This window comes from Xiphias gladius, chromosome 15 (genome assembly GCF_016859285.1).
Source record: "Xiphias gladius isolate SHS-SW01 ecotype Sanya breed wild chromosome 15, ASM1685928v1, whole genome shotgun sequence".
Lineage (NCBI taxonomy): Eukaryota > Metazoa > Chordata > Actinopteri > Istiophoriformes > Xiphiidae > Xiphias > Xiphias gladius.
The window spans coordinates 23,721,362-23,739,132 of NC_053414.1; the positions used below are offsets into that span (position 1 = coordinate 23,721,362).

Here is a 17,771-nt window from a genome sequence, read left to right on the forward strand (position 1 = left end):
TTTTTCAGCAGTCAGAAAATTTCTCCATTGTGGTTTGTGCTTATAATGTGTTTTTATTTATTTCTTGAACTATATAATTTATTATTTTTTTTTTTAAAGAATTCACATCATTCAATGACGAATAGATGTCGCAAATGTATTCAGATGTTTTGAATGTCTGGAGAATGACTGGATTCAGTAAAAGGTGGATCCCATTGTTTGATAATTACACACTTCAAGGACGATGTGGTTCACGGTCGGAACCTTAATTCCAGGGCGCCCCAATTACACCTAAATATATTTTGCTGACTAGTAAACTATCCGTTACATTATACTGAATCCTTCCTGTGCGAAATCTTTGAAAGGCGACCTTATATTTGAACATTTCTATTTTACATTAATGTTATACAGTAAACACACAAAAACATAATACTAACTATGCTGTGTGTTTTTTCAGGGGGAACAGTATATCATTTAAAATAAAAATGTGTATTTAAACTGTAAACATTTTGATTACATCTACTGTATACAGGCTTCTGAGATATGGTGATAAATACGATGTATCACAACTGAAACCACAAAGCAGGGACTTAAAAGGGTTCCAGAGAACTCAAGGTCTTTATGGAGAAGAATTGTTCGGTAGACAGGCAGACAATCAGGAACAGGCAGACAAAACCAGAGGGCCAGGCTAAGGTGAGGTCAAAACAACTAGAAAAGAGTCACACGGAGAACACTTAACACTAGGAAAAAAAGCTGGAATGCTTGTTGCAGAGAACAATGACATACTGGCACAGAAGTAAGGGAGCACAGAGACTAAATACACTAGGACAGGGGAGACAATGAGACACAGTTGCAACAAATCAGGATTGGGGCAGACAAACACAGTGGCGGGAAACACATGAGGATAGGAAGGGGGGAACTGAAACCAGAGGAAACTGAATAAGAGAAACAAAATAAAACAGGAAATGAAACACAACTGCATAGAATAAAGAAAACTTGACCTAGGAAGCAGAGCTGGACATGACACAATGAGATATTAGTCTACAAACTTGTTAACCATCAGAGACTTACCATTTATGCAGAGGCACCTACCCCTTTAATTTCTCTGGTTGTATTAGGTCATTGCAGGAAATGTGGTTAACTGATGATATTTAATTTGCTGGATTAGCCAAAAAAAAAAAAATCCCTCTGGTATTTTATCCAATGACAGTTTCTGAATTATGTTCCAAAAAAGGCGTCATGAATAAAAGAGGCGACATAAAATTACTTTGACCGTGGATTTTAGCCGTATTGTTTTTCTACATCAGTACTGATTGCAACCAAATTTATTTTGCAAGAAAACTGGAAACTAGTATTATCCATTAATATGTCTTATCTTAAAGGAATGGTTTGACAATTTGGGACATACTCGTATTTGTTTTCTTGCTGAGAGTTACATGATAACTTTGATATCATTATTATGTTTATATCCTAAGTATATAAGGCTACACCCAGGAGACAGTTAGTTTAGCTTAGCACAGTGAATGGAAGCAGGGCAAAACAGCTAGCCGCTAGCTCTGTCTGTCAACCTCACGGTGACCACAAGACTCAAATACATTGACATCCCATAAAAACAGGGGTTGTTTTCCCAGTCTTTGTACGGATTAAACAACCAAAATATAATGGGTTCATTAGTAAACTTCAAATGCTGATTGAGCCAAGCTGGCTCTTTCCCATTTTAAGTCTTTGTGTTAAGCTAAGCAAATTGGCTGCTCATGTAGTTTCATATTTACACTACTAGCATAAGAGTGGTGCCAATCCTCTCATCAAACTGTAAGCAAAAAAGCAAATAAGTGTACTCCCCAAAAAGTCAAACCATGCCCTTAAACACCATACAAACTGTGGGTGGTGATAGCCGTCATTTTTTCAGATACTAAACATTTAGCCAGTAATTTTACTTTTATTGGCGGCATTTTAAATCACATTCAGTAGAAAGTACACATTTTGTGGACTGTCAGTAAGAAACATAAAGTAGATAGGTATCCATTGGCCACATAGGCCAGGACTGCCATGGGACCTCCCATGATGCACCGAGCTCCTCTCTCCTCCTCTCCCTCTCCCTCTGTATGCATTCATATGCCATTAATGCGTGTTTTTAATTTGGCTTCTTCTGTCTCCCATAGTTTTATGCTTTCTCATCTCTGTCGTCTCTCCTACTGTCGCTTTCTGCAGGTATTTCTGCCTCCGGAGCTGCAGAGTCTGGATCTGTGACTGCAAACCACCTACTGCCCCCATTATCCTGCTCAACACCCACTGCTTCAATTATTATTATTCGTCTTCTTCTTGTTATTATTATATTTATTAATATTACTATTAGTCTCATTATTATTATTGTTATTATACATCTCGATGTGGAACCTGCGTTGTGCCATGTTCTCTTTCCTGCTGCTCTCTCTCGCCAGCTTTATGTATCCTACTGCTTCATATTTTGGGAGGATAATGATGCATATTGTTTTCCTTCCACTGGATACCCACATATAATGTTAGTGTGTCCTGCACTCTTCTGGCCAGAAAGAGGCACAACAACCAATACTCGAAAACTTAAAAAACTCAGTAGTTCAAAACAGTAACCCGGCTTTACATCTTGTTGTTACATTTGTACAGGTAATTTTGCCATTTTCCATTTGAAGGACTAAGTTTGAGCTCTGATCTCTTACCATTTTAGAGAGGAAAAAAAAGCGCTCTGTGTAACTGTAAAATGGAAATTATGTGTTACCTCTAACCTTTTTTATGGATCACTCAATTCTTATTTTTTCTTTTTGGCTTCTGGTAAGCCCTTATTCAGCCTAGGACAGCCACAGTGTATCTTTGTCCTGCATATCAGTCGTCAGCCCTACTATTTGGACATGAACAAAGTTTGTTTGATTAGCAATAATGAAAGTAGGCTACGCCAAAGAGCAGATTGTCCTCAGCTGACAAACAAAAGCCTTCTGACGTGGCACAAGGCCTCTTCTCTCTAATTATTAAACCTCTGCCTTCGTGATATCTGAGTGATTGATTTGCCTTCGTCAAAGCAAATACATTCAACCCAAATGGTCTCTGAAGTGAGCTCTGTGACTTGTGTTAATACCAAAATAATAAATATTAAAAAAGACCAGAAATTATTTTAAATTGGACTATTTGATGGTAAAAAAAAGAGCGAGAGAGCGAGAGAGATAAGCGGCTCTTTCTGATTGGTGCAAATGGGACAGGTGACCAGGCTCATTTGCATATGGACAGGCAGGTGCGCTTGGGGGAAAGTAGTTTCAGCTATGCGGAGGTACGCATTGTGACCCCTGACTGCTGGATTATGACTTCTGTGGGTTTCCCGGAGCATCTTGCTTTGAGCCAGGGGTCAACACAGGGCACGTCAGTCATCTCACCTGGACGCCCCGTAACCGGCAGGTCAGTACCTCCCACCGAATTAATCAAATGTATCCCTTCAGAAGAAAACGGCGACGTCGCCTACGAGTCGAGCGACACGACCGAATCGGTTTCCGAGCGCCCACGGAAGCTCCTTCTTTTCCCCTTCCTCGGCGGTGTCACCTGCAGCAGCAGCAGCAGCAGCGAGCAGCGAGCTCACCTGAGCTGAGAGGGCACCGGTTAGACAGGTGGAGCAGGACCTGTGGCATTCCGCCGTCCACAGGCATGCGTCCGCCCGTGGCAAGACACAGCTTTGGTGGGTGTAATTGGTTTATCGAGGATTACTGACCGAAAAAAAAAAAGAGCATTTTCATTCTAAATAATTCGAGATGAAGACCGTTTCTTTACACGAGCAGAAAGCACCAGCTGCCCGTATAGTCTAAACAGATTTACGGTGAGTTGGGTGTATTTTCTTACCTGCCTTCTACTGCATCATTATTGGTATTTTTTTTTTTTTTTTTTATCTGTATGGTTCCTACCAGGACTTAATCTTTGGTTTTGGTGTAAAATGTTGCCTATCATTGGATTAAATGTCATTTTAGAGACTCGTTCATACATTCAGCCAAGTCGTTGGGGTTTTTTCGTGTGAACGTTAAGTCTAATTTTAGCAATGCAGGCACTGTTGTGTACATTAAACTGTTCAGCATTGTATGCTTTCAGGGCTTCAACTAACGATTCTTTTCTTTATGTATTTTTTTTACTTTTTTTTTTTTTTTTTTTAATCAATAAGTTGTTTTTATCTATAAAATGTTAGGAAATAAATAAAGATATCAATCACAGTTGCCTAGAGACCAAGCTCTCAAAGCAGCAGATCTGAACATTTGAGAAGCTGGATTGATTACCAAAATAGTTTATCCATTTTCTGTTGCTCTCTAAATTGACAATTTGTTTCATCCGTAATGCTTTTTATTCATTGAATTAAAGCTCAATTCTTTTTAAGTCAATTAATCGACATAAAAATAATTGGCAGCTATTTTGATGATGGATTTTATCAAAATCATTTTTCGAGCAAAATGTCAAACGTTCTCCGTTCCAGCTTCTCATTTGCGAGGACTTGCTGCTTCTCTCTGCTTTGTGCGAACATAAACTAGATACTTTAGGCTGATGACAAGACATTGGAGGACGTCACCTTGCACCTTGGGAAATTCTGATATCCTGACATTTTATAGAATGAATGATTAATCGACCCACTGAGAAAGTAATCTGGGTATTGATCGATTCTCTCTCTATTTCTACTAGCAACTTTCAGTATCTGAGGTTTTTTGGCCTTTCGGCAATAATGCACCCTCTAGCAGAAAATTCAACTCCCGTCAACAATGTAATGCAATGTAATCCAGTACAACAGGCCTGCTGTAAATACTACCTGTGTAAAAATGTTTTTGTGAGAGATATCTTAACTCAGCTCGGTGATAACTTTTGAGTCCATATTTTCTCGTGTTGTGGTATTGGAAAGATGTTTCTCACGTTTTATATACACAGGACAACAAAATATACTGAGCCAACTTTGTTTTTGTTTTTTTTTTTTCAAGAAGGATTGTAATGTGACTTGTACACAACTAATCCAAAATGCTTCATTTCTTGTCTTGAATAAGTCACTGGCAATGGCATAATACTCTTCTTAAACATTTTAGTTGTCTCCCAGTCAGTGTGGCAAATTGATAAGATATTTTTCCAGGTATTCAAAGCTCTCCCAGACCTGAAAAGAAGAATTTCCTCTGACAGTTATGTTGGTTTCAGGGCACTCAGGCCATCCGACTGGGGCTTTTAGTCCTTCTCCATTCCAGTGTGCTTTAACTGTTTGCGCCAACCATGCTCTACCTTTTCCACTTTACAAGTAAACTTTGATTAATTGATTAGACGGGTTACAGAAAATTAACTGGCAAAAACTTGGATTATCGCTTCAATGTTACATGTCATTTTTGATAAAAACTTTTTTTTTTTAAATAAAAATCCAGCTTGTCAAATATGAAAATGATATTAAACTTAACATTTTGAGATCTTAAAATAATTTTAAACCCATGGAAATATTTACTCACTAATTGATTTACTCTTAGGAACTTTATTCTACATATATGTTTAATTGTATGCTTGGATGTAGACAAATTTTGCAACTTTTGCATGTTCAGTTGATCTGCTGTGCATTGACTCAGACTCTCAAGGTTAAACTTGTAGTCGCAAATTATTGGAATATAACGGACCAAAGCATTATCGAGACTTTGACATAATTCCTGTGATCAATGCTTTGATGTGGAGTTTACCGACCCCTCTGACAGCCTGACCTGTGTGTGCGCTTCCCTCCCCAGGTCTCTGTCGCCATGGAAACGCAGATGTCAATCCCCCGTACTGTGTCAGCGCTTGTCTCCACTGTGCTCTCCCTGCTCAGCCTGACTCTGCTGCTGCTGCTGTGTGTCATCAGGAAAAAAAGAAGGATGGAGGGAACATACAGGCCGAGTGCAGAGGAGAGGAAACAGACAGGAGCAGCGGGATCTGAAAAACCTGGCCTACCTCTACCGTTGCCCAAAGAGGAACGTCTCATATGATTAAAAGTGGCCTTGCATACCTTCACTCCTCTGTCATTGTGTACACCTGTGGATCGATTCCTCCTGTTATCTGATACTGCGATGCTGCTGTCCTCTGGGATCATCCATGTTTGTCTTTTGCAACAGAAATCTTCAGACACACTGAACACTGTTTGTGCTGCACCTTTTCATTCCCAGTGACAACAAGTAGTCTGATCAGACATTCAATTCTATCATCTGTTTGCACTGCATGAGAAGAGGAAATTTGTTAGGCGTGTGGAACGTTTGCTCACTGTTAGTATTCCCTTTTATCTTTAACAGGTCACTTCCTTTATTCTGCTGCATGAGTAACATGAGCCTGAGTATGTTTTGTATTTGTACAGAGGTTAGTCTTATTTTTAGTACACTGTGTGTTCTGTGTATTTATATATATAAAACATGGTGTTTTATGCAATTTCCATTTGAAGAATATAGATTAAAAAAACACTGACGATGACTGTGATGCACTTACGTCAACTTTGAGGAGCTCAATTTCATAAAAAACCTACCAACAACGTAGACACCCAGTACTCCCCATGTCTGGGAGCATTGAAGGCAAAGAGGAAAAGTCTTGGATGTTCAAAATGTTTAGTATATTAAAGTTTGAGTTATTTATTCAGATTCTGTGTAAAGAGCTACCAAAAATGAAATTATCCTCAGAATGAGTCAGGATTTGTTGGGCAGGAGCTGATGGACAGCATATCTGTCTCACACACAAGCATTTGTAGAATACTCACATGCTGTCACTGGTGACAAATGATCTGTTACAAAATTCATTTATTTCTTTATTTCAGCCATGCTGCCTAGTTGCTTTTCATTAAGTATACAATATTCAAATAAACAAAAATCTGCTTAAATATTTGCTAAATCTTGGCAAAGTCACCAATAAGTGTTTTTCTTATTGTCGACAAATCCCATGAAAAGTATTAAAAACAAATCACTGAACCACACTGTGGCACTGGGTGACATGTTGCTTCAGTACCACGAACAAACCCGCTGTGGTTTATTTTGACTCGATCACGTGCCCCTTCCAGCTGTTGTAAATACTCACTTGAGAACCAAATCTGCGGCTGAAACTAGTCCCCAGTAAATTCACTCTTTACTCCAGTTTGTGTAACATTTGCTTAAAACTACAGTGCCCAGCTGTTTTTGGAAATTCCATTGACTTTTTCAAAAATGAAACTATATTTGTGACCTTTTCTTTTTTTTTTTAAATCTTACATCTTCAGTAACAACAAACAAGCTTGGGGCTGGGAGTCATAGACGGGCTGGGGAAATCTGAGATTACAGAGAGAGACTAACGCACTGTTACTTTTGGTCTTTTCATGTGATTTGTTTACAATAACAAAAAATGTCAGCAGCGTTATTCTTTAAGCTTCAAATCTCTTCTTCAGTTCAGACACTTTGATGGGAGGAGAGTCTTCCTCCTCATGCGCTTCTGAGAGGTTGTTCTCTTCTGATATATTTGAGTCACATGGCGGGGTTTGTGTGTTGTCCCTGCTCCACAACACGTTGCACGGTCTCTCGGGTTCAGCCAAGCCCTTGACCCTGGACTTCACCTGAGAGCTCTGGCTGGATGCCTGAGACTGGAAGTGTGCTACAGCAGATAGCACTTTAGGAGGAGAGGGGTTTTCTCTTATCCCTCGCTCCTCTTTCTTAACTGCTTCTTCACTCCTCTTTTCCTGACCTGCTGTAGGTTTAGGGTCAGCAGCGAGGCTTTGAGGCCCAGGAGAAGCTGGGGTTTCTGGATTGGCTGTCTCCTCTTGTCCTTGCGGCTCCGCCACTGTGTTTGGATCATGGGGTTTCCTTTTTATAAGTTTGTTTAAAGATCCTGTCAGATCTTTGTCTTTCTCCTCCTGGTTCTCTTTTCCCTCCTCTTCTCTTGCTACACCTTTCTGCATTTTATTTGTTTCGCTTTCAATTTCCTGTCCCTCAGCTACCTCCTCACTCTGATTTCTCTCGTCTTTGCTTTTTTCATTTAATCCCTCTTGCTTCTCAGATGTTTCTTTCACAGGTTCCTCACCTAAAATTACTCCCTTTTCCTGATCTCTCTTTCTCTCTTCCTCAAACTTCACTTCCTTAAAGTTATTTCTGTTTTCTATTTCTTCTAGTTGGTTCCCATTTATTGCTACCTTCACTTTTTTGTGTTTCTCTCCGTCCTCCCTCTGTCCCCTATCTTCTTCCCCCATTTCACATGCTGCTAGCAAACTCTCTGAACCCTCCTCCTCTGGTACACTGCTGTCCAGGCACAGACAATCGGAGTCCTCCATCAGGTCTGACAGCTCATCTGTGGTTTCTAAATTCCAGCTGTGCAGGCTGCCACTGCCACTGATGGACAGAGACAGGCTCTCCTGGCTGGGGTTGACTGGACTGCGCTGGAAAACGCAGCAAAAGTCCATGTTAGTCTAGAAATCACATTTGTGCGAGTGTGTGCACGTCAGTTCCTCCTCTTCTTACCTTGGTGATATAGTCATGGCTGTCCGGTCCGAACAGATCCAGGCTGCGTGTGCCGTACAGCAGACCGCGGTCATGGGAGCTCCGGGAGCTGAGTGTGTCGAAAATCTCCCCAAGCAGATCCATCTCCTCCGGGTCACACAGCAGTGTATCTTCCCCCTCATCTTCATCCTTCTGGAGCTCAGATTCAGGCTCAACCATAGGCCCAGACACAGCTCTGAAAACAAACAGATAACACACAGTGACACAAACAAGAAAATACAAGCTGTGTATTACTATCTTTTTCCTTAAATATACTTTAAATACAAAATTTATAAGTACTGATTGTGTAGAATGGCCCCTTTCACAGTGTTATTACATACATAGGAGCCAATTAGTTAGATATTGAGAAGTTTAACTACTTTATTATTATAATTCATCTTGAGTGTCTAATTTATTCTTGGTATTTTATTATTTACATTGTGTTTTCTTTTGCTAGTTCTTTGCTTCTTTTTGTAAGAGTTCAGCAGCACTACAGGCACCTCAGGATTATTTAGGACCAGCATGCACCTGCGAGGGTTTTTCTACCAGAGCAAGAGAGGCATAAGGAGCTAAGATTTCTTTGTAATTTGTTTGCTCATTCTCCTGGGATAAATAAAGCAAAACATTTTTCTTGAGCACTGTATTTCTTTTGCCTGCATCCAGTTCAATTTGCTGGACATTGATTTTGGACAAATAGTCACTACGGGTAGTTTAATCTGTTACATTACATCATATTTTAAAAACTCAGCATTTGTATGTGTATACAAGCTCTTAATCTGAAAAAATAGTCACTGTCGGATAAATGTACTGGAGTAACAGGTACAATATTTCCCTCTGGAATGTAAAGGAGTAAAAGCATAAAGCAGCAGAAAATGAAAATACTCAAGTAAAATACAAGTACCTCAAAATTGTACCCTAGTACAGTACTTAAGTAAATGTACTTAGTTACTTTGCACCACTGCTCACCCATCCCATGTGTCTCCAGTGTCCTTAATTTTGTCCTGGTCTCTGGAAGTCCTAAATTTGTGAACAGGCCGACGTGGACGCGACTGACATGGGGCAACATAGTAAGGCAAAGGGATCGCAACGCAACATTCCCACGACAAACATGACAAATATTGGGGTTGAATGACAATGAAGCAACAGAAACGGGGCAACAAAAGGTGCAAAATAGCCCAAGGAAGCAGTATAAGACAGTAGAACAGGCAGATTAGGTCATGAATATAATATATGTGGATGGTATCTCCAATCTATTAAGACATTAAAAATAAATGAGATCTACAGTTGGTGCATGAAAATTAGATGCAGGACTGTTTTGAGAAACATCTCACCATCCCAAAGTGCTCAGTGATTGGCAGGCGACTCTGCAGGCAGTCAGATTGGGCACGGCGGTATGACACTGATCCTCCTCTCTGAAGGGTGTGCTCTTCATTGTGGGCCTGCAATACACACACACACACACACACACACAAACAGTAAAACCACAGCAGAGTTCGTACCAGTCAAAGCATGTACACTCATAAACATAAGCCCACCTTGTGCATCAGCAGGTTTTTCAAACCAGACTTGGCGAGACCTTTGGCCTGGGAGAGATTAAAAAGACTATGAAGAGAACTGTTTTGGGATTGCATACAGAATTCACTTGTCCTCCTCCCAGCAAAAACACCTCAGCCTGTACTTACCCTCATGTTTGCTTTGGACTTCATGTTGAGGATTAGTGCTCCTCCCCCTTTCTGTCAAAAGTGCAAATCCATCTATGTGGCACTTTTTCAACAAGATGGGAAACAAATGTTCAAATATAAAAGTGTTTCAAAAAAGAACTTACCTTTAAATTACCAACTAACTGCTGATAAGATTTGCCTCTTCCTACAAATAAACAGAAATACAAAGGAAAGAGGATAAGTGAGTAATAGAAAATTTGACACACACACACACACACACACACACACACAAATACAGACACACACCAGCTGTTGTTTCACACTTAAGGATCTCATCCTCAAAGAGGTCATCTGGTTCCTTCCCTTTGTTCAGAATGTCCAGGCGGTCATCAATGAACTAAAAAATAAATAAATAAATTACATTTTTTAAAAAGAATGTATTTATTATTTGATCGTAATATATGAAAATGCATACTCGTGGATGGAATAGTCCCAATGACTTCTCAAAAAATTGAACTTTATGAACTGAGATACAATTCTGTTGCTTTAACCATGTGAAATATCTAAATACCAGGTCTGAAATAATAACCCAGACTAGGTGCAACACTTAGTCCATTAGATTATTAATCTGCATCAAAGGATGTCTGAGACATTTAATAACCAGCTGCAACATTTCACTTTAATTCCCTGCCCAAAAAGCCCTTCTCCAGTGTTATAATTTGTCGTAGTATTAGTCCAGCAGAGGGCAGCAAAACCAAATGAGGCTCAGGGCGTACCTGTTTGAAGAACTGTAAATGAATGGCACTCCGTAGGAACTGCCTCATACTGTGAGACTTGTGATCCAGAAAAAGCTCCTCGCTGAATCCTATTTCACCCTCCTGCAAAAGCAGATTGAGAGAGAGAGATAGGCACGACAAAAGACAAGAATGAGTCCTAAAAATACACACAGGCCTACTGTTTTGACCTAATAGGCATGCAGAGCTGCCTATAAATGACCTAACAGAAATGCAGAGAACACTTTAAATCATTAAATCCATGTTTTAAATGTATATTAAAGTGCAAACAATAAATTTCAACAAACTATTAATTATTCACTCCTCTGTTATTATTTTTGGTTATTAAAAACAGAAATATTAAAATCTTCAATAAGATCATCTATGAGTGGCTGACCTTGTGACCCTGCAGTGCATCCCTGTAGCCTCCAAATAGCAGAGCCTGAGCTTTCAGGAAGGCCTGTGAGACACCGGAGCCAGGAGACACAGCCTGACGCTTCAAACACACCTTCAGCCCAGACATCTGGAAACATATTTACAATCACAGCTGGGACATTAATCTATTCCAGAGAAACCTCCAGTGCTAGTGCAGTGTTCATGATCAAAACAGCAACTTTCAATCAAGTGAAGATGAGGTAGAAGTGCATAAGGTGCTAGAGAGTAAACTTTTTGTGAATTTTTCTTTTGTCTGACACTGCAGTCTAGTAGCTCATTTCCAGCGCAGGTACTTTTACAGGGTCCTAAGAACCACTTCACAAGCTCAAGAATATTGCTGTGTTTTCACCAGAGGAACGAGGGTCTAAATCTGGTTTCTCTGCCACAGTTCCTGGCCCCAATTTGTCCCTGCCCTGTGCAGTAACTTTCGGGGCAGAGCGTCCAGTGCTGAGCATCACTGATTCATCCAAAACCTCAAGCTGCTACACTGTGTGAACACAATGAATTCACACAGTAGCTATCTAAAATGATACAGATGTTTTTTTTGTTGTTACTGGTTCAAACTGCCTAATCTTCATGCTTCTATAGATGTGGTGGAAATGCAAACAGGAATATGTGAAATAGACGTTGACACTCTTAGCTTCGTTGTTGTGGTTCCTGTGCCCTTCAACTAACAAGTGGTTATTTATTCTGTGCTATGAACCACAATCTAAAAAAGTATCTAAATAACATTGTAGTCACACTTTCCTTTGGATAAAAACAAAATGACAAAGTGTTAAGTGAGAAGCAACAAGGATATATAATCATACAAACACACACAAACCTACATACAGAATATTTATTACCACATCTGAAGGTATCCTCTTAAGGTCATCAAAGGGGGTTTCTAGCATGTTTGTGTCCACATTTAGAATTACAACATCCTCCAACCCGCGACTCCTCACCCTCTGTCAGACAGATACAGAGAAACATTACAATCATTAGGGTATGTTTGTTTGCCAGCACAAACCTGGTGGATTCATAGGTTTGGTAGTATTTGAGTGAGTGAAATAGTTTTATTCAGTAGTTTACCTCAGATAGACTGGTGTGGACTCCTATTAGGTAAGGCATAGGTGCACTGTAACCAAATAAAACAACATGTGAATCCAAAGTCAATGCATAGCTCACTGGCTAGATAGACAGACTACTTACCAGCAGTAGTCCAGTAGGTGGGTTGGCAGGACAGGTATGAAGATGTGTTGCCAGTACATGGGGTATAACACAGCACTGATAGCATGCAAGCATGACGTCAGCTACGAACAACACAAAAGGGAGGTTGGTTACAGACAGTAACAACACACAGGACACACAAGCATGCCTGTGTGGTCTGTTAGAAAACCACACATGAAGGCCAATGTGTGATTTCCAGAGAGCACAATGGAGATCTTTGTAGTTCCAGTGAATTATGTGTCCCTGTAGTAGCATTCAGCAGAAGCTAAAGAAGTGGGTTTTGTCTTCACTGGCGTTAGGTGAATGTTGAAACAGAGGAATGATTTGTGTCTTACAGTGCTGAGTTTGCTGGCAAAGATCAGGATGCGTCTCTCGAACAGCATGCTGGCATAGAGCTGGAGCAGGTTCCCCACATCTACTGCCACGATCAGCTCTGTCAAGTTCCTCTGGTGAACCCACAGACACACGCACACATGTCAGTTTGAATCGGCAAAGTGTTGTGCATTAAACAAACCCTTCTGCTTTGTAAAGGAGAGGGTTAGATTTAATATAAAAGATTCAAACCCTGAGTTCAGTTTAATCTAACATACTCACGTTTTCAGGGATGGAAGGGAGACTTCTGGGGTCTGGAGCAATGAAGTATGGAACCTGGTCAAAACGAGTGAAACAAAACATTATTGAGAAGACTGTGGGAATTCAATTGAAGTGTTTTTGTTTTGAGCTGGATTAGTATCTTCAGCATCATATAGACGTGTGCATCAAAGGTTATAGGATCAGACTTTAGGGTTTCTTTCCAAAATTCTGTATCCATTAAACAAAAATGTCAGATGCACACTATAATGAGGTTATGCAAGCTTATGTCTTGCTGTAACACGACCTTGAATTTATAATCTTTAAGAATTTTAGCAAATCAAGCCCCATTTTTGATACTATTTATTGTGTATACATTTGGTAATCATCCTGTGTAGAGGTTTTCATTGTTAGTGGTGTAGTCCGCCATGCCTGCACTGGATTAAACTTGCTTTCACTCGCTTTATGTCATATCAGAGCCGTATTAAGTTACTGCTAATGCAAACCAGAATTCTTAGACCTGTAGTATTAAACTGTACTTGCCGTTACCACGGTTACCACACGTGTTGCCAAATCAATAAGGACTAAAATTGTATGGATTACAATGTCAATAATATTTTCCCACCATAGAATTGTTTTTGATGAGCGAATGTTTCTTTCAAGTGGAGAATTTCCCATTTTGGAATGAAACTCTACAAATGTAAAAACACACAGATAGCAGAATTTTTCTGGTGAAAGCTTCTGCCCAGGTCCTCTGCCCGAGTCTGGCCCACATACTTCCACATCTCGGCTGATTCCTGCTGTCATCCTCCAGTGTCGGCTGACAGCCAGGAAGACTTTCTGTGTCTGAACCAGAATTGGATGTGGATATACATTGAGCCAGAACAAACACAAATATGTGGCCCAAGTGTTTGCCAGAAAAATTTTGCTGTAGCTTTGAGCCTCATGGAGTCATTTCTTGTTAGACAAAACATTTGCTTTGAGGTCAGTATAATCGTGGGTTATTCATGAGTTATGAATACATACAATTAACTGTTCCAAAGGTCATAGCGACTGTCAGATGTTAGCGTTGAGTTTGGCTTAAACATTTAATTGATTAGAGGAGTGAGAGACAGGGTTTTAGTCCACACACATCAGGCATAGCCATTAAGCTCAGACAGCTGAAGTTTTCCAGAAGGAGTTAGTCTGTCTCTGCTCGGACCATATGACCTCCTTTGGGACTCACCCCCTCTTGTCCCTCTGGGTGTCCAACAGGATGGGACACCTCTGTGCTGACCAATAGCTGCTCTCCCTCAGAAAAAAATACAACAGACTAACCACTGACAGAAAACGGCCATAAAGTCAAGTGTGTCTCCAGGTTCTTATTGACTAATTCAAGATTTACCATCTGCAGAGTGACAGAACCAGCTGCCAGTGGTATGGGCTGCTTGTAGAGTGCAGATAGCAGCGCTTTCATCTCATTGATCTGTTGAGAAGGTGATGTTCATTATGTTAATGATACTGTGTGAATTAGAGACCAATGCAAGAGCAGAAACATTACACAAAAGCAGTGGAAACTCACCTGTCCTTTTGTCAGGTAATCAGCCAAGTTGTTGAGAAGTTTGTAAAACACCTCAAACCATGGAAGATAGCTGTAATTAAAATGAAGAGAAATGGTTTTCATCATGGTGTTACAGACTCGGTTTAACTTGGCATGAAAATGATTCTTTCAATACCCCCCTCACACACATTCAAACCCCCCTCACACACACACGGACCTGAGTATGCAAAGGCAGGTCTGTGTGCTGTTTGTGAGACGACAGAAGCCGAAGCGTTGGCATCCCTCAAGGTCAGTCAGAACAAAGGTAAAGTGCTGCACGGCCACGCCGTCCCTCACTCTGAGCAGAGGAATGTGGTGAGAGGTGGACATATGAAAAACAAACAGGCTAGAAGTAATGAGCAAACCAGCCAATATATACTCACCTTTGTATGTCATATGGGAAGCAGAATCTGGGCACTGTTTGACAGGACTCCTGGAATGTGGGAAATAATTGTGTGTGTAAAATTTAACATGAAAAATCCCCTAAAAAGACTAGTCTACAGTCTACAGCCATGCTGGTGGCTCTGTGAGGCTGTAGTTCTAGTAGTAGATGTTTGGAGCGTGCTGTCGCTACTTCGGCAGAACAGGTGCTCAAGAAACAAAGGAACCAATGTGACTAAAAGGAAGATTCTTCTTTAGTTTGTCAATGTGTTTCGGTGATTTCACCCCGATGAAGGCCTTGTGCTAAAATGCTGAAAGGCATAGGTGAAATAAAGAAGATTCTTCCAGTTAGTCAAGTTGTGTTGCCGAGTTGTCGTGCTGATGTTTAGTAGCTATAATGTTTATCATGATCACCATCTTTGTGTAACATGTTAGCATAATGACATTTGCTAATTGGTACTAAAACACAAAGTACAACTGAGGCTGATGGGAATGTGATTAAAGTTTGGCCAGATAATGGCGCTGTATGAAAAGTCAGAAGATCACCAAAGTTGTTCATCATGAGGGGAGTGTGAATGTCTGAACCAAATTTCATTGCAATCCATCCAATAGCTGTTGAGACATTTCACTCAAAACCACAAATGTGAACCTCATGGTGGTGCTAGAGGAAAAGCCACCAAATCACCACATTTATTAGGATTCATCCTCTGGTTACCACGAATGTCTGTAAAAAATATTCAGGGCAATCCATCAAAAAGTTGTTGAGATATTATAATCTGGACCAAAGTAGTGACAAACCAACTGACTGATATTACAATCCCGAGAGCCATGCTGCTAATGTGGCTAAAAACAAGCTGCCATGATCATTTCGACGTGACAATATATCCTAAAATACTATACTGTATGTTTCCAGGAGCAGGAGACATGAGTAGCTACCTCATCACTGAAGTCCTCTGGAAACTGAAACAGTACCCCAGGATCTGTAATATTAAAACAAATGAATCAACATCATCGATAATACTCCAAATCTATTCACAGAGAGTAAAAAGTGAAGCAAAAACTTTATGTTTTACAAGGCAACAGTGAGTGAAATAAAAATAAAATAAACTGCCTGTTGCAAATAGTTAAAAATGGTCAAATTCAATAAATGTTTCGAGAAAATAAAAATGATCTAATGGTTTTTAACCCCCTCAGCTCATGCCCTGCTGCTCAGTCTGTTCGATTACCACAACATGTCTCCCTCTGGTTCAAGTGTGACTAGACAGGCTGTGCGGTTTGTCTGATCACATGACAGGACGTATGAACAACTCTCGGCTATGCAGAAACAGCTTCATATACACTAAGTCTTTCATTTTACCATTTTACAACGCGGAAATTATGTAGTGTTGATTTTTCGTGCGAAGCTGATTTCAGATAGTGGTTAACATTCAGATCGGTGTGGTGTGCCATGTAGGAAAATGACAAGAAGATGACGAAGAGGTTCATAGGAAAGTATCTGAGGAACAATTTTAATCAGCTACTCTGTTACTGACAAATCCGTCTGCACATATAAATTGCTCTGTAGCACACAACACACTTCTAGTACTCGATGGCCGCTGAAACACAAGCTGGGAAACACAGCATTTGCAAATACTACCTGGCCCAGCCGTGCTGCTGGAAAAGAAGGCAGAGGCCTCACCTTTGTTTCTGGCTACGGGACAGGTTGCTTCAAAGAAACAGTAGAAGGTTCTCTCAGGGTTTTGTCTGACAGGAAAGAGATTCACAGCACTAATGTGAGATTATGCTTACAGTGCGTTACCCACAAAACATGGTTATATTAATGTTGGGACATTCCAGCGAACCTGCTTAACCTCCATCACATTACTGAAATCACAATTCTTCCAAACCTAAAAGAATCTGCTCCCATGTTAAAATAAAACGTGTGTTTTTAAAGACAAAGGTAAAATGTGACATATTTATTTGACACAGGTAGATAGTTCTACAGAAAGAATTGACTGTGATTACAGTAAAACAGTCAAATGCTGGTTGTACGTAACCAACAGATTTTTGCTCTGCTCTGAATAAAAACAGGTCTACCATGAAGCGTATGGCAATTGATACAGGGCAACAGAACTGCTGCAGGAAACTTCCTGTGCAGTTGTGAGAGGAAGTAATAAAAACCACAAGAACAGACGGCAGAGTGATGATGAAGGACGCAGAACAAAAATGACATGATTAACTTACTTCAGTCTGGAGCCCATGCTGTCTGAATTTGTCTGTGTCCATGTGTTTTCCCAGGAGGGCAGAGATCTTCAGCAGGTGTTTGAGATAACAGTCATCGCCCCCAATGTAGCGCTGGTATAAAAAAAGGCGGACAATAGCAGAAACAGCAGTCTGCACAATCGGCGCCGGAGTGACTGAACACTTCCTGATCTACCTCATTATGTGTGTTGTGTCAATGTGTGCATGACGTCTGCTATAAGACCAACTCTCCAACTTCTTAAGTCATATTCACTCTTCTTAACTTTCCATTACTTCTTTTTTACTAAGCCTCTACTTATTTTTTTAAAAAAATCAAAAATTCAATGTATCTGCATGAGCAGCAGCAGGAATAATCAAGTTATAGAAACAGCGTTTCTGTGACCTCAGTGATATTTGCATTCAGAAAAAAATTCCCCTTCTTTCCTCCACCTTCGATTTCATTTTTCATCTCTACACTAAAGCCGTTGCC

The 17,771-nt window shown here is 40.3% G+C and overlaps 1 protein-coding gene across 2 annotated transcripts; it reads right to left on the reverse strand.

Moving 5' to 3' along the window:
• Positions 1 to 7,179: 7,179 nt before the first annotated feature.
• dennd1c (DENN domain containing 1C) lies at positions 7,180 to 17,439 on the reverse strand. 2 transcript variants are annotated; one of them, XM_040146138.1, is made up of 23 exons: positions 17,285 to 17,439; positions 16,740 to 16,804; positions 15,998 to 16,041; positions 15,064 to 15,113; positions 14,859 to 14,978; positions 14,663 to 14,732; positions 14,486 to 14,566; positions 14,327 to 14,392; positions 13,126 to 13,179; positions 12,867 to 12,977; positions 12,514 to 12,614; positions 12,394 to 12,439; positions 12,168 to 12,269; positions 11,285 to 11,410; positions 10,891 to 10,992; positions 10,421 to 10,511; positions 10,279 to 10,319; positions 10,136 to 10,186; positions 9,989 to 10,036; positions 9,785 to 9,892; positions 9,420 to 9,502; positions 8,436 to 8,649; positions 7,180 to 8,353 (listed from the first exon to the last, which is right to left on the reverse strand). In XM_040146138.1, exons 1-23 carry the CDS (start codon positions 17,299 to 17,301, stop codon positions 7,349 to 7,351), a joined length of 2,796 nt encoding a protein of 931 aa, XP_040002072.1. In that variant the 5' UTR covers positions 17,302 to 17,439; the 3' UTR covers positions 7,180 to 7,348. The 2 variants fall into 2 exon arrangements, with proteins under 2 accessions (XP_040002072.1, XP_040002074.1); XM_040146140.1 differs by lacking the exon at positions 14,327 to 14,392.
• Positions 17,440 to 17,771: the final 332 nt, after the last annotated feature.

What these genes read in the sequence shown, in the direction of transcription:
- dennd1c (XM_040146138.1), bottom strand. An exon ending in CACCTACTGGACTACTGCTG is followed by an intron (nt 12,440 to 12,513) that starts GTAAGTAGTCTG and finishes ATTTGGTTACAG; the next exon opens with TGCACCTATGCCTTACCTAA. An exon ending in ACTGGAGACACATGGGATGG is followed by an intron (nt 8,650 to 9,419) that starts GTGAGCAGTGGT and finishes GTTTGTTTTCAG; the next exon opens with AGCTGTGTCTGGGCCTATGG.